Raw genomic sequence first — 16,809 nt, 5'->3', positions numbered from 1 at the left:
TGGTTTCAGAAGAAACATACTTAGTAATATGGACTACAAAAAAAGATTACTTTACATCATTTATTTTATATATTTGCATTAGTTATAAATGATGTAAAACTTTTACATCATTTAAATAAATGACTCTGAAAGTGGTGATATAAATAATTAACATTATCTAAAACTGATGCAATAAAATTATATATTTACATCAATTATTTTAAATGATTTCAAAACGTATCATTTGTAAGAAAATGATAGTTAACTTTAAAATCAGTTATGCAAAATGATATTAGTATTAGTGTCAATTAAAAAAAATTGATTTGAATTGTTGAATCATTTATTATAAACTGATGTAACAGTAATATCAATTCTCAGAAATGATTTTAGTAATTGTATCATTTATTACAAGAGATTTTAAATATTATATCATTTTAAACAATTGATGTTAACTTTATATCAGTTTTTCAAAAGTTAATTTAATAATAATATCAATCAAAGCAAATGATTTAAGTATTACTATCATTTTACGTATTGATGTTAATTTTATATCAGTTTTAAAAAGTGATTTTAATAATTGTATCATTTACAGTTTAGTGATTTAAATTTTTGTCATCATTTGTATATAATTGATTGTAAATCTATATCAAATTTTATAAAATATTTTAATGTATTTCACTTATACAAATGATACAAAATATTATTTTTATTTACATATTTATGATTTATATTAATATAAACGAATTTGTTTTTTAATTAAATTTTAAATGTATATAAAATGCAAGAAAATTAATTAAAAGAATAAAAACCCGATTTAAATTAATAAATAAAGTATTAGCAATCAAATCACAACTAATCCATCATGCAAATTCATAAAATAAAATAAACTGAAAGTTGCTGAAAATATTATTAAACTAATGTTGATGAAGATCATTGCTATTGCTTCCAACGTCTGAGTCTTAATCTCTAACAGCATCATCATTTCGTTCCTGGAATATAATTATATAACAAATTAGTTAATATTCTGAATAATCATTCATTATAGGACTAAAATTAATTAGAATTTACCTGATTTGGATTTGATGAATTTGGTATGCTGGCAAAAGATGGATTTGGTATGTTAACAAAAGCTACAGCAAAACTTGAATTCCATGCTCTTGCCAAAATAATAGTTAAACATATTAGTCTACATATCAAAAGTGTAAAAAATACTATTAACTTATAAACTATATTATTACTATATTATTACCTGGTCACCAGTTGAAGTACAATTACTTGTTGGATGAACGTAGTCATTCCCTTAACTTGATCTGATAATTCTTTCACTTGTGACTTCAAGTCGACAACCATTTTTGAATTTTCTATCTCTTGTCTCGTAACAGTTAAACGGTTCATTGGTTTGAAGGTGTAGGTCCACGACCAACACACCGTACTCGTCCAGGACACTCCGGACCAAACACTTGTGCATATTCATCATCCAAACTAGTAGTGACATTGTCTGCCACATGTGAGTTTTGGCCCAACAATGTCGTAAGTGCTTCCTATAACATAGTAAAAACAAGGACAAGACTTGGGTTCACCCCCTATGGTGAATCTTTAAATTCACCACCTCCCTAATAACCAACCAAATTGCTAACTAGATTAATAATAAAAAAATTAAAAAATAAATAATATCATATTTAATAATGATAATGTCAGTATTTAATCCATGAACTCAAATTCTATACCCTAAATCCAAATTCTAAACCCTAAATTTTAACTTATAAACCCAAACACTATACCCTAAACCCAAATCTTAAACCCTAAACCCAAACCATAAATCATAAACCAAAAAATCTAAACTCTAAACCCAAAACTATACCCTAAACTCAAACCCTAGACCCTAAACCCAAACCATAAACCCTAAACCCAAACCGTAAAGGCGTAAACCCTAAACCCAAACCCTAGACTGTAACCCAAACCATGAACTCTAAATCCAAACTTTAATTTTAACCTTAAATTTCAAAAGAACAACATCAATATTAATCTAAAATATTTAGGATATAGGGTTTGGGTTTTGTATTTATGTTTTGGGTTTAGAGTCTAGGATTTGGGTTTAAGGTATAGGTTTGGGTTTAGAGTTCAGGTTTTTGGGTTTATGATTTATGGTTTGGGTTTAGGGTATAGAGTTTGGGTTTATAATTTAGAATTTAGGGTTTAGAATTTGGATTTAGGGTATAGAGTTTGAGTTTATGGATTAGATAGTGACATTAGCATTATTAAAATTGACACTATTTTTTTTTTTGGTTTTGAAAAAATTATTTAATATTTTTTAATCATTAATCTAGTTGGCATTTCGGTTTGTTACTAAGGAGGTGGTGAATTTAAAGATTCACCATAGGGGGTGAACCCAAGTCTTGTCCTAAAAACAAATATCAAGTAAATTTAACTTATAAAAATATGGTAAATCAAGTAAAACTAACCGCCCTTTTTTTTCTTCGCATACAAAGCTTCCATTAGGTTTCGTGCGAGTCTCAATAAAAAACTCTGCTCGACATGGTCGTTTTTCAGTCTTGATTGTCTTTATAAAAATACATGCATAAACATATATAATATTAGTATAGTAACATAGTTTATATCAATATAATAAATTAATTTTACATTACTTACAATATTATTTCTTTTCTTTGAAAAACTTCTTCTTCCACATACGTGAGGCATGGTGTTTTTCTTTTTGCTCTTCTGTTTCATCAATGTTTCTTCCACAGGAAATCACTTGCGTCCACTTCATCTTCGGCTCGACCAACCGGAATCAGCATGTACTCCGTCCTAAGATCCTCCTAGTCCTATAATTTTTTTTCTCAGTTGCACCTTTAGACAAGAGATTCAAAATAACAACTAACTATTGACAAATCAGTTATGCAAAATAACAACTAACTAATTGACAAATCAGTTATGCAAAATGATATTAGCAACTGAAAGATCTAGATCTAAATTTAATACATTTCAGAGATTATATACTAAATCAATTTTTTAAACGAATTGATTATCTCATAATCATACCTCATCTTCACTGCCTTCATTCTCGCTGCCACCATCGCCTTCATCGTCGCTTTCCTCATCCCAACTTTTGGCTTTCTTTTTGGAATGTGGAAAAAAATCAGGTAAGAAGAATAAGATCACGGAATAGATGAGACAAAAAGATTTCAAAAATTCTCATAATATGAACCGTTAATGTGAAAATAAAACAATTTATATAAGATTTATTGACACAAAGGTCATTTTATGTGTTTTATTTACACTGGAGAGCAAATTGTGCTACACAGACACTTTTCTATGGTTGATAGATTCAACTCTAAAGAAATTGTTGCAAAGATCAAATAATAATCTTAGTTTAAGTGAAACATTGGTTCCTACTGGTCCTCAAACTTTTCGAATGGAGGTGCATCTTGGGTCCTAAGGGATGCAAATAGTATTGTGAGCATCCATAGTAGGAGAGTGTTTTCCTACTTTTTCTCGCTTCAGTTAAATGTTCTTATTTGGGCTATAGAAAATATGACTCATCATAGAATTAATAGTCACCTTTTCTATTGATGATAAAGTTGTGGTTGGTCTGTTATGAGACCAAAAGCTTGGCCATCATTCAAATCTCACTCCGTTGGAATATTTTGAAGGAAATAATTTTGAATAGTGAAAGTTTATCACTGAAGTAAAAAGAGCAGAGGTGTATTTCTTATTGCTCAAAGTTTTGTTAAGGGTAACATATTTCAATCTTATGTTGCTATTAGCCCTCCTTTTTGGTTAACTTTTTGGTTAACATATTGCCTCTGCTTAACCTTTGGGTTCCTAATAGAGTATTGATATCTCTAACTCCTCTATTGATTATCAGAAATGGATTACAAGAACAATGACGCTTACAACAGATAGAAATAAGATCTCATGGCAATCATCTTCTCCAAGCTCATATCACTTGAAGCACATCAACATCATAAGCATGCCGTATCTCATCATCTTCTTCTCCTCTTATACTCGTCATCTGTCCACTAGCTGCTTCAGAATCCTCTAATAGCAAACCGTATGATACAAGCCAATGCTTTGTTTTACAACCTTCACTCAACCATGTAAGACCCAGCCATGTCAGCTTACTCACTTCTAAATCAATAGAGATAGATATAGGGTATCTATCACAGCAACTCCAACCAGGTTTCTCTCAATAGATATCTAAAAGTACATATATATGTATGTTTATATAAAAATTATTATTCGATTACGAGTATCTAAATTTTACATGAAACCTAACTGAAAATATCTAACGAAGATACAAAAGATTTTTCGTCATAATTTAGATACTCATAATTAAATAACTAAATAGGTACCCGCGCTAAAGCGCGGATATTATTTGGCGACTAATCTTCAAAATATATAACTGAGATTGGATTATATAATTTTCAGATTTATGGTTTATAATTTGTGTTATATAATATGTGGATACAATATCGTTTTGTTTTTTCTTTGACACACACATATATATATATATATATATTTTATTTACATGTAAATAATTAATTTTTGTTTAATATGTGTTGTACATAACATTACTTTGTACAATGTATAATGTTTAGTGTGTAGTAGTTAATTGGTTTGGCTTATAAGAAAATTAACCTATACAATATTTTTATATTCTTAATAAATTTTAGAATTTTACAATTTTACCAGAGAAAAGAACATTGTTTTGGTGATGGAAGTTTAATGTAATTATAACAGAAGAGAAATTGATTTTGGTTTGGATGCCATATTACAAATACAAATGTGTCACTATAAAGAAGAGAAGAACATGATATTAATGGATGAAAATGTATCGATATGAGCTGATGATAAGCAAATACAATTTTGTATACCAGTTACCAACCTGATGTCCATATAGAGACATTATAGAAGAATTTCTATAATCAGAGTCGTGTATTATTTGACCAGGCCTAATCTAATTTAATAAGGCGTTGGTTTAGTAATAACCGTATCAGCGCTTAGTGTCGTTGGTTTAGTTTTATGTTACCACCACCTTGGTTTAGTTTTAATGAAACTTTTTAAGTAGCATTAATTAGATTGCAACATTTTTAAAAGGGTCCAAAAGTTAATAACAACTTGTATCAGTAGATAAAAAATAGGACCCTAAATTAATAAATTAGATAGTCTATATGTATATATATATGTACTTTTAGATATTCATGGAGAGAAATCTCCATTGGATTGCTCTGAGTCCCCTCTGTTTGTTGTATTTGGTCTTTTGTTTGTTCCAATTTTTAGGCATGATGTTTAGCTTATTTTTGTTGCTGAAGTCCTTTGTGTGGCTGCTGGGTCTTTGGTCCGTTTATCTGTTGATTTTGGTTGTTCCATCATAGTAAAATGAAATATTATTGATGACATTCGACGTTTAGTGACTCACTTTTTTATCTTACTCTCTTTGACTTTTTTTTTTTGTTTATGTTATTATTATTTTTTTAAAGAGTTAAGTACTAAACTTCCTATTAAATCTAGTTGGTAGAAGAAACAGAGGCGAGATCTGAGACTAGCTACATCGAAGAAGAAGAAGATGAAGCGTGAGTTTGCGACAACGCTCTTACTCTCGACTCTCTTTACCTTTCTGGTGCCGGAGCTGATTCCGGTATGCGAAGCCGTGTGGCTCACCATTCCCAAGACCGGAACAAAGTGCGTGTCGGAGGAAATCCAGAGCAAGGTCGTCGTTTTGGCCGATTACCTCGTCATCTCCGACGAACATTCCATCTTCCCTACTGTCTCTCTCAAGGTAAACTCCTTTCTATTTTTGGATCATTTTTTTTTGTCCGACTTCGATCTGTTAATTCTTTTTTATTTGAATTGATTGCTCGGATTCAAGTTTCCTTATTTTTAAAACATTTATATGCTCATGATGTGGCGTTCATGTCTTTCTATGATTGTTCAAGTTGTGCATTTAACTGTTAAGGTAATAATAGAACAAAACCATCTCAAGTAGCTGATTCACTGAAGAAAGAGAATGCTCATGTATGAAAAGAGAGTCATATTGACACAATGGTTGTGCAATGCAAAGGGATCGTTTTATGAATGTATTGTATATTCATCAGTTCTTGATATAACGGCGGTCTTTGGCATAGCTAGACAACCTAGACTAAACAATCACTTCGGACCCCAAATTTTAATTGGCTTATATGTACATTCAGCCTTCAATTTTGATTTAAAAAAGTCTAATATGTAATTGATCAGTTAGTTTTCAATCAATAACTGTTTCAAGCTCCAATGAATTTCAGGGTTGGCCTTGTCTAGATCTTACCTATCTAATTCTAGGTGTAATTGAATGGTAAGGGGAAAAGCTTTTCTTGTAATGCCAATATGGTTGTGACGTTTTACCTCAACATATTTTTACTTGGTTTGTTAACAATTTGTGTTATCTGAGTGAATATGTTTGGAAGTTGGAACTGGGATTAGTCACGACCATGTGCTCTATATTTGCTTGCAAATATGAATGATATTATTAAGTGTGTCTTGATGAATTTCCTGTTACAATGGTTATGTCTCAACCAACTCTCATATGCTTTATTAGTTAGTAGAAATTGATTCTCCTTGCAACCACATAGCTTTGATGGGTTATCGTAGAAAGTTTGTCATATGTGTTACAGAACACTGGGCACAAAGCAGATGCATACATGTTTTTTGTGTGAATATATGAAACTGACCAGAAACTCTTATCTTGTACTGTAGGTTACATCACCATATGGCAGCGTTTTGCACCACAGCGAAAATGCTACGCATGGTCAGTTTGCGTTTACAACCCAGGAATCAGGAACCTACTTGGCCTGTTTTGAGGCCGTAGGGAATAGTCACGGTAACAAGGATATCAGCATCAACCTTGACTGGAAAACTGGAATCGCCGCCAAGGATTGGGACTCCATTGCTAGGAAAGAGAAGATTGAGGTCAGCTCTCCATTTTCCCATTAATTTTCAAGTGTGCAATAAAGTCAAAGTCTCTTTATGAAACACACCATTATGCCTTAAATCGTAGGGTGTGGAGCTTGAGCTTAGGAAACTCGAAGGTTCAGTTGAAGCCATACATGAAAACCTACTTTACCTCCGTAACAGGTGATATTTAATTAACAGCTGCAGTCTTTGAAACTATGAATAGGAATCTGAACAAACTTTTATCCTCTCTTTTCTTTCATACATTGCAGAGAAGCAGACATGAGGATTGTGAGTGAAAAAACAAACTCGCGAGTCGCGTGGTACAGTATAATGTCACTAGGCATCTGCATTGTGGTCTCTGGTTTACAGATTTTGTACTTGAAGCAGTACTTTGAAAAGAAGAAGCTTATTTAGATGAGAGTGATCCATGGGTACTTGAGACACCAACAGACTGTTCAGTTTCCTTTGCTTTTGTTTCTTGTAACACTGTTTCGTTTTCCTGTAACACTCTGTTTCGAACCTGTTAGTATACAAATTTTGTTCACTTATTTAACTTGTAATCCGTCTCTGGTTAGATTATATTTATATACCTAGACTCTAATAAACAGACTCTGAATTATATTTTGCTTTGAGAAAAGAAATGTTTTTCTTTGGAACTTTCTTCAGTAGGAAAATGAACATTTTGGGGTTTAATTTGACCTATGTACTAAAATTGAGTTCGAATCTCATAATCTTGTAAAAATGTAAGTACCTCCATTACAAAAAGTTCTCAAAATGGGGCTACCTAGTTTGGTTTTGGGGAAAGCAGAGGGTCTCTACGGTTTTTGAGCTAGTTTAGAAATGTTTGAATTTCCCCCACGTGTAAATGAAGTTCTACTTTTTGATATATCAATTTAAGAGTTCATAACTTTTTTTTAATATAGGATAAGACCTGCGCAGCACATAGTGAAATATTTATTAAAACTTTTATGTTTTATTGTAAAATCTGATAATTTCTGAATATATGTGTTTTGTGGTCAAAATATATTTGATATTTTTGTTTTTCTCAATATATATTAATTAACTATCTATAAATATTTGGTACACATAGAAAAAATATAGAAGTCCAAATCAAACATTTATATTTTGAAAATATTTGATGGTGTTTCTAAGGTTCTAAAGAAAAACTCAACTGTATATTATAGTAAGCATAGGTAGATTTTCAGATTTTTTGGAAAATTAAAATTATTATCATTAATTATCTGGAACCATATTTTAGCGTGATACATTGAAATAATATTTATGTAAATTTTCAATAACTACCACAAACATATTTTGCAAATTTTTTTTTCAGCGGTCGAAACTATAGACTTGGTGAGAAAGTATATTATTATCTTAAATTAAACTTACCTCATAGAAATTCTCTAAATTTTGTACCAAACTTAAAAATTCGGTAGAAGCATTTACCTGGAAAAGTTTTTTATTTATTTAAACAGCCTAGTATAAAAACAATTAATTTAAACTTACCAAAATAGCTTTATTCTAAAACTGTGTATCACGAAAACTCTGGTTCAAATTTTAGAATTTTTATTATCTTCTGATGATAGTAATACCTACGGTTTATGATTGATTTCGGCTCAATTTATTTTTCAAATTTCTAATTAAACATATTGTATTGACAATTTTTTTTTGTTTATATAATCATATATATGTTAGGCTGATATATTTGGATATTTTCTTTTACTAACTTACCAATAAATAAATTTATATATTTTTGATTTTGAAGTTACGCTAATTTTCAGAATATAAAAATTTTACTTTCTTTTTGACGACATAAGATGGAAAATTAAAATATTGTAAAGACAATTACAAATTGGATTAATTTGAAGTATATTTTGGTTATCGACAACACTAAGATAACGTAAATTTTGCATCCCTGCTATTATTATATTTAAGGCCCAAATATAGAAAACGATTTTTTTTTGGCAGCTGATACTTTGTATACGATGAAAGTTAGGTTAAAAATATCCCCTAGACATTATTTGAAAAGTGATTTGTCAAATGTAATCTCTATAAACATTTTCACAAAATAAATGTGACATGGTTACAAAAATATATAACATGAATTATGACAAATATGACAAGGATAATTACATTTAGTATTAATTTATATTTTTGGTAAACTTTTCAGAATATGACGACAATTCTTACATTACATTTAATGTTGATATTTATTTTTGATAAACCTTTTAGAATATAGTAATAACTCATACATGATCATTAAATTAAATATCTTCAAAATATTATATATCGGTCATATAATTTACTATAGAACGCAAAAAATATATTCGATGTTATTAAGTACATTGTTATTTTTAAATATGTTATATTAGTATACACATTGCAAACCATATATAATATTTAGTATAGATAAAAAAATGAAAATTGACATCTGCTCTCAAAATCTAGTAATTTTTATAAATAATTTGAACATTTATGGAGTTTGTTCGAACTAAGCATAAATTTAGGAGACAAAATCTAAAAATGAAGTGTCTCCGAATTTAATTGGGTGAGGGTGACTAATATATATTGGTGCAGAATATTTTTCCTAAAATATCATTAGTGAGTCACTTAAATAGTTATGATAATTTACATCTGTATTTTACAAAATAAAATAATAATCACTCTTACTCGTCAATCTCATCTGAAATTTGGAAAGAAAGGAAGGATAAGCAACATGAGAGTTATTCAACGAGGTATAAGATGCTAAACACGCAAACCATCAAGTTAATTAAATAGAACTCTCACTATGAAAGTTTAGCTCTAACATGAACAAACAAGATGCCTATGGCATCACACACAACACACAATTCGCTGATAGTGCAAAACTAGATCACACTCCCCATCTCCTCATACGGATATCCAAAGCTGCGTCAAATGCAAACGTCTATGCACCACGACCTACACGATCTGCGTCCCACACTCCATAGTGGTGTTGCTAGTCCATACATCTCTGAATCCCCGCCCTCACACACACACACACATATATATATATATATATCATCACACAATACAATCAACTGTTGAATCCTCTAGGCCCCTAGTTCCGGTTTACAATGAATGAACTAACTATCAAACACGACTCAAACAGACTCAATTCATGTTTCGAAATCTAAGCTAACATAGGAAGAGTTCACACTCGTATGGGATTTACGGAATAGACTCTCACCTTAGAAATGTGGAAATGTAGTAGCTATGAACTTCAACTGTTCAAACAGACTCCAAATCTGAAATCAAGGAGAAAAATTGAGTCAAAACGCTCTTTGAACGGTTAAAAACAAATAACCGGAAATCTGATCAAAAAATCAACTCACTGGTCAAAGGTCAACCCGGTCAACTTTGACCCAAGCTGGTCAACCCCTGACCAAATTGAAATAGAATTAGACCAGCCGGTTTCCATTAACCGGATTTGATTTCAATTGGACCAGAATTCAAATCAGTTAAGACCCGGTTAACCTGGGGAACGCCGCTACAGTGGCGTGTGATCTACACCTGGGGAACGCCGCTACGGTCGCGTATGATCTACACGTGCGGAACACCGCGGAGAATGATATTATCGAACATCTTGACGTCACGAACACGATGGTGGTCTTGAATTTGCGAAATACCACACGGTTAGAGAGATATGATCGATTTATCAAACGGCCGAAACTAAACATTAAGATATGGCGGTTTCCGGTTATACCTTCGGCGAGTATCGGCGGTTCAGTGGGCAATCTCGCCGCTAAAGGTGGTGGTCGGGGCTGGTCAGACTCAGATTTATTTGACGGATCAAAATCTGCAGAGGTTCGACACTTTAGAATTTTCTGAATAAAATAATAGGCTAACACTTTTTATATAGAGACTCACCTAGAGTTTCCTGCAATCCTAATGGGTCTTACTGGGCCGAATTAGCTTTGCCGAGAACTGGGTCGTTACAAATGTAGTGGAATTTTTTATATTTCACATTTTCGTTTAATAGAGAATATCTAACTATACAAATAAAGGAGAAGCCTCTTTTATCCTAGTCTGTCACCTCAGCACACCTTATTCCAAATTGTGCCACGTGTGTCAGGCAAAATGTGAGAGTTTCTTATTTTTGTAAGGATCTATAATAGGAAACAAAAACGAAAACATTGGTAATCAAATAAGTGTTAGACTATGATACCAAATATCAAAGAATGTAAGCAATGATAATTATAAATCCGTGATTCAAATAATTATCACAATTTTTAGTAATGATCTATAATAGGAAACAAAAACGAAATATTAAGAAATAAAAAATGGAAAAAAAAAATAATCAAAGGAGCTATAGTCGCGAATAAGGGAAGTGCATTCTTATTTATTTTTGAAATTTAAGGAAGGTTCATTTTTAGCCATTAGATTAACAAAGAAAAAATGATTGACATGTGAATTATTTAAGTGATTACATTTGAAAATCAATCCACATAAAAATATGTAAACACATAAAAAATATTGATGTAGAAAAATAAGACCTCTTTGGTATTATATTGTATTCATTGTTTATCGAAGAAAATAGTGAAATGCAGCAGATAAACGAACTGTCCGACTTCATTCTTTTTAACGGTCTCATGTATCTTATCACCCTAGTAAAGATGAACAGAATCAAAGTAAGAAACAAAGATATAACTATATAAGACTATCATAAGTAAACCAAAAAATTTAAGTAGTCGTGAAACTTACTCTAGAATCCACGAAAACCATCTCAATGGTCTCACCACCCGCCGTTGAATACTGCTTCCATAGTCGGATTATCTTACCCCCACTTTCCACATTGACTTGAAAAAGGCTTCAACTCAGAGATGTTATTCATCGCCGCCATTTTTTGTATCTTTTTTTTTTTGCTTTTGTTGAGTGAATGCCTCCTTGTTTAACAACCTCATTGGTTTATATAGGAGTAACACCACAAATAAAGCGGCTAGATGTGTAATCTTAGGCAATAAATAAAAAATTTAGAGCTTGTCAATTCATGATAAATCGTCGCCAAATACTTTCCATTTTTGGCATAGATAGGTAATTGAAACAATATCCTCTATAAATTTGGTATTAAGTAGCTCAATCAACGTAATTGATAACTAAATTCCCTATATATTGCAAATGATTGCCAATATAGCCGTTCATCACAACTTTCCAAAACTAATGTATACGCAAATGATTGACTTGAAAATAGCTTTAGAATATAATTTTATTCAAATCAAACACTAATTTAGTAGTCAGTTACGTGATTGTCTTGAAAATTTATGGACATACATTTATGTCTTGTTTTAATATATACGTGATTGACTTGAAAAAAGGTAAGTCGAGCTTTAAAAATTGTCAAATTTATGGCTATGTGATGTACGAATGATTTTATTCGATTTAGTCATGTAATTATAACATTCCTAAATCTAAAATCATACATGCAAGAAAGATTGTATTAAACACACATATAACTTTATTTTCGAATATTAATGAAATAATTTTACAAAATAATATTTCATAGACTATAATTTATTACACACACGCATAACGTTCTAAAGTATATCATACCATATAGTGACATTGTTTTAATATCTACAAACAACTATACATTTTCTATTAGACAAAAAGAAAAAACGTTTTCTATTGTATTGCAGGCGCAAATCTCAAGCTTGAAAATGTTTTTCTTTTTTTCTATTTCTCTATAAAAATAGAGAAAAACAATGTTTTGTAATTATGTGATTTCATAGAGCACGTTTCATATTGCATTCAGGCAGACAACCGGATTATTGTATGGCATGTAATAATTGGTCTATTAGTCAACGATTTATATGAAACTCTAACAAAATATTGTATCGAATGTAATAATTGCTCCATTAATCAACGATCAGTTATTGTGTATCTATATATGGCAACATAGATTTGGTTTCGATTCCAACGTTACGATTTCAACAATGCTATTAAGGTGTTGTATATGAAAGTATGATATAAGGATGATTATTAATGTGGAACCACAGTGGCATTTGTTTGTAATTTCTCTAGTGAAGTAAGGATGATTCCATATATAGGCTGAGAGTGAATATAGTGCCGCCACGTCAGCATGGAACTCATGTAAATAACATACAACTTTAAGGTTACTCTTTAAAAATGATTCTTGATTAATAAAAAAAAGGATTATCCAGCTGCAGCCTGACTTTTCCCATTCTCCTTCTTGGGAAATTCAGACGTCTCTGCAACTCTTCTGTCTTTGTAGTTAAGTCATCATTATTCTATTAAATTCTCTTCTTAACTCTTTTGACCCTTTAAGATGTTTACGTATCGTTTACCTCTGTTTTTTTTCCTTATATAAATTCCTTCTCTGTATCACTGCTTCACGTACAGATGTTCATACAAGCATATCAGGCAATGGGATGAAATCGGCAAAATCCACCACAACAATGGGCTCAGTCTCATATCAAGAGCGCATCAACTTCTGAAGGAAGGTTTTAATCGGTGGCAGGTGTGTCAGGTGTGTATGTTCATATAAAAAGATTCCTCATTTCAGATCATATCTGTATATCCTGCACTAAGTATTTGATAGTGTTTGTAAAGTAAACTGGGGAGTGACAAAGGATGTAGGCAACAATATCCTTAGAACACAGCAATGTAATCGGAAATCGATTGACAAAAATGGACTTTTATTGAATAAGAAATCGATTACAAAGAATGAAAATGAGCTTGAATACTACAAAACAGATCGGACCAGATTAAACTCAAAACAAAGTAAAAGAGGTTGATGTGTGTGATGTGCTCTCTCTCTCTAGGGTTTTTGCTGTGTCCTGAAGTGTTGATCCCTCGCCCCTTTAATAGTCTCGACTCCGTCATCCTTGTAACTGATCCCGCGATCTCTGGGATCGCGATGACTTCTTCCGAGCTCGTTAATTTCTTCGTGGGCTTGTGCTTCTCGGCCCATTCGTTTTGGTCTGTGCCTATTAACCGGAATGCCAAAAATTGAGTCCAATAATATCCATATCCTTTTAGGTTGCTGGTTTTTGAATTTCGTTTTGTTTTTTTTTTCTGGGCAGTAAGAAAGCTGAAATGGGAAACGTGGTCACCTAGAAGATGCAAGATGTGACGTAGGATATTAACGAATCAGATGCCCTTGAACGAAACAAAAAGAATAAATTTTTGTAAGTTCTTAATTTTTGGTATTTCTCTCTTGCAGCCACAATTAAATTCTCCATCCGTCTCTTCTAACCCGTCTCCTGCAGCCGCATAGGCAGTCTCACATGTGCACTTTCCTTTGTCGATGAAGACAATGCTGGCAATGAAAAAAATCTAAGACATCCACTTTGATGCTGATCCATACTATGTATGTTTCCAAAGCTGTGCACGTTGTCCTATTATGGCCAATATCATACCGCAAAGGAGAAACTGGTGTTGCTTCACTTTCTCTCTTCTTATATTCTTGAATAATTAATATGAGAAACTGGATATTGCTGTGAAATAGTGAGAAAACTTATCTTATTCATTAGCCAAAGGTTCCATATATATATAGTTAAGACTGTCATAATTAGACTGTCATAAGATAAATGAAAATATAACAATTCCTAGTCTAACTAGGAAAAGGTAAATACAAATATGGAAAGAACATAAGAAAGAGTAATATGGAAACATGCAGTATAGCCGACTTCTCTCTTCCTTGTGCGCCGGCTCTTCTCTCTTTGGGCCTGGTTATAGATCGTCCACCATATGATTTATAACACTCCCCCTTGGATGCCATAACCGTTCAGGGTTCGTAGTATGCTTAATGTTGCCTCATTAAAACCTTACCAGGAAAACCCAACTGGACAAAACCATGGTGAAGAAAAAAGAGTACAACACACACTACTTCCCCTGAAGAATGCATCACTGAAGGTCTTTCAGTCGACGCATCCCAAGCTGATGTATGAGCTTCTTCAACGTCGCAGTAGGTAAGGACTTGGTGAACAGGTCGGCTGAATTGTCACTGGATCGTACCTGAACCACTTGGACGACACCGGCCTTTTGCAACTCGTGGGTTGAAAAGAACTTGGGCAGGATGTGTTTCGTCCTGTCCTCTTTGATATAGCCGTCCTTGAGCTGAGCAATGCAGGCTGCATTGTCCTCATACATCACGGTTGGACCCTTGTCATCTGTCATCCCACAATCTGATCTTATATGTTGAGTCATCGACCTCAACCAGACAAACTCGCGGCTGGCTTCGTGTATAGCCAATATTTCCGAATGATTTGAGGATGTGGTTATGAGTGTCTGCTTTATTGAACGCCATGATATGGCTGTTCCACCATGCGTAAATACATAGCCTGTCTGAGATCCAGAATCGTGTGGATCCGAAAGGTATCCAGAATCAGCAAATCCAACTAAACCATCTTTATTTTTGTTGGTATAAAACAGACCCAAATCTTTCGTTCCTTGTAGGTAACGAAGAACATGTTTTATCCCGTCCCAGTGCCTTTTGGTTGGACATGAGCTAAACCTAGACAGTAGGTTCACGGCAAAGCATATATCAGGCCGTGTGTGAGTTGCTAAATACATCAATGCTCCTATGGCACTTCGGGACCAAGAACATCCTCACCGTCCTCCATAGGACGAAATGGATCCGTGTCAAGGTTCACAGACCTTACTACCATAGAGCTGGACAAAGGGTGAGACTCGAACATATTAAATCTCTTGAGTACTTTTTCTGTATATGCCATTTGATGCAAAAGGATTCCATTGTTTATGTACTCAAGTTGTAATCCCAAACAAAATATTGTCTTTCCAAGATCTTTCATTTCGAATTCTTTCTTAAGATATTCGAATGTTTGTGAAATCTCTCCTAAGGTTCCAATGATATTTAAATCATCAACATACACTGCTATAATCACAAAGCCCATATTTTCGAATTTCTTTATGAAAATGCATGGACTGATAGGATCATTTCTATATCCTTCTTTGATTAGGTACTCACTTAATCTGTTGTACCACATCCGGCCAGATTGTTTCAGTCCATAAAGTGATTTATTCAACTTTATGCAGTGTTGTTCACGAGAGCTCTCTTTATTTTTCAATTCAATATCCTCTGTGACTTTCATATAGATTTCATTATCCAGTGGGCCATATAGATATGCTGTAACGACATCCATCAATCACATATCCAAATTTTCTCTTATGGTCAGACTTATCAGGAATCTAAAAGTGGTTGCATCCACCACAGGGGAATATGTTTCCTCATAATCAGTTCCTGGTCTCTATGAGAATCCTTGTGCAACAAGTCGGGCCTTATACCTCACGACTTCACCATTCTCATTTCTCTTTCTCACAAAGACCCATTTGTAACGCACTGTTTTATATCATGTGGTGTTTGGATCATAGGGCCGAAAACATCTCTCTTCTTTAAAGAGTTTAACACCATGTTTATGGCTTCTTTCCACTTAAGCCAATATTTTCTTTGCATGCATTCATATATAGATGTGGGTTCTTGATCCTCATTATCCATTAGTTCGAGTGCTACCTCATAAGCAAATATATCAGTGATGTTGACATCTTTTCTATTCCATTGTTTTCCAGACAAGACATAATTTATTGAGATCTCATTATTATCTGGACCATCAGTACCATGAACCTCGGCGTCCCGAGGATCACTGTCTGGTACGTCCGGACACATCTCGGGTAAGATCAGCCACGATCTTGTATGGCGTTCCAATCTCGGTTTCAGCACCTTTCTTTGTTTCCCGAGGTCTTATCTAAGGAACCAATTGGTCTACCACGTTTTAAACGTGCTTTGGAATCTGTAGCAACTTGATTGTGTCCCTCTTGAACATCAATCCGAACTGGTGCATTAATAGCTGGTACATGTGACTTAGTCACTCTTTTCGGATCAGCAAAGGAATCTGGCAATTG

At 33.0% G+C, this 16,809-nt stretch overlaps 2 protein-coding genes and 1 long non-coding RNA gene across 3 annotated transcripts; 1 reads left to right on the top strand and 2 right to left on the bottom strand.

The window, feature by feature from the left end:
* Positions 1–845: 845 nt before the first annotated feature.
* LOC130496465 (uncharacterized) lies at positions 846–3,112 on the bottom strand. The gene is made up of 5 exons (XR_008935605.1): positions 3,022–3,112; positions 2,629–2,804; positions 2,442–2,539; positions 1,048–1,520; positions 846–968 (listed from the first exon to the last, which is right to left on the bottom strand). It is a non-coding gene; the product is annotated as an uncharacterized LOC130496465 (long non-coding RNA).
* Positions 3,113–5,455: 2,343 nt separating this feature from the next.
* LOC108806617 (transmembrane emp24 domain-containing protein p24delta4) lies at positions 5,456–7,457 on the top strand. The gene is made up of 4 exons (XM_018578776.2): positions 5,456–5,761; positions 6,712–6,924; positions 7,013–7,089; positions 7,179–7,457. Exons 1-4 carry the CDS (start codon positions 5,549–5,551, stop codon positions 7,321–7,323), a joined length of 648 nt encoding a protein of 215 aa, XP_018434278.1. The 5' UTR covers positions 5,456–5,548; the 3' UTR covers positions 7,324–7,457.
* Positions 7,458–14,793: 7,336 nt separating this feature from the next.
* On the bottom strand, positions 14,794–15,462 carry LOC130495524 (secreted RxLR effector protein 161-like). The gene has a single exon (XM_056986928.1). It carries the CDS (start codon positions 15,460–15,462, stop codon positions 14,794–14,796), a length of 669 nt encoding a protein of 222 aa, XP_056842908.1.
* Positions 15,463–16,809: the final 1,347 nt, after the last annotated feature.

Source organism: Raphanus sativus, chromosome 6 (assembly GCF_000801105.2).
Source record: "Raphanus sativus cultivar WK10039 chromosome 6, ASM80110v3, whole genome shotgun sequence".
NCBI lineage: Eukaryota > Viridiplantae > Streptophyta > Magnoliopsida > Brassicales > Brassicaceae > Raphanus > Raphanus sativus.
This window is presented reverse-complemented; position numbering and strand designations above follow the sequence as displayed.

Bases quoted from the DNA above. Each gene is read 5' to 3' on its own strand.
- LOC108806617 (XM_018578776.2), top strand. From the start codon at position 5,549: ATGAAGCGTGAGTTTGCGACAACGCTCTTACTCTCGACTCTCTTTACC. The intron at 5,762-6,711 runs GTAAACTCCTTT...CTTGTACTGTAG, and splicing joins TCCCTACTGTCTCTCTCAAG to GTTACATCACCATATGGCAG. The intron at 6,925-7,012 runs GTCAGCTCTCCA...CTTAAATCGTAG, and splicing joins CTAGGAAAGAGAAGATTGAG to GGTGTGGAGCTTGAGCTTAG.
- LOC130495524 (XM_056986928.1), bottom strand. From the start codon at position 15,462: ATGTATTTAGCAACTCACACACGGCCTGATATATGCTTTGCCGTGAAC.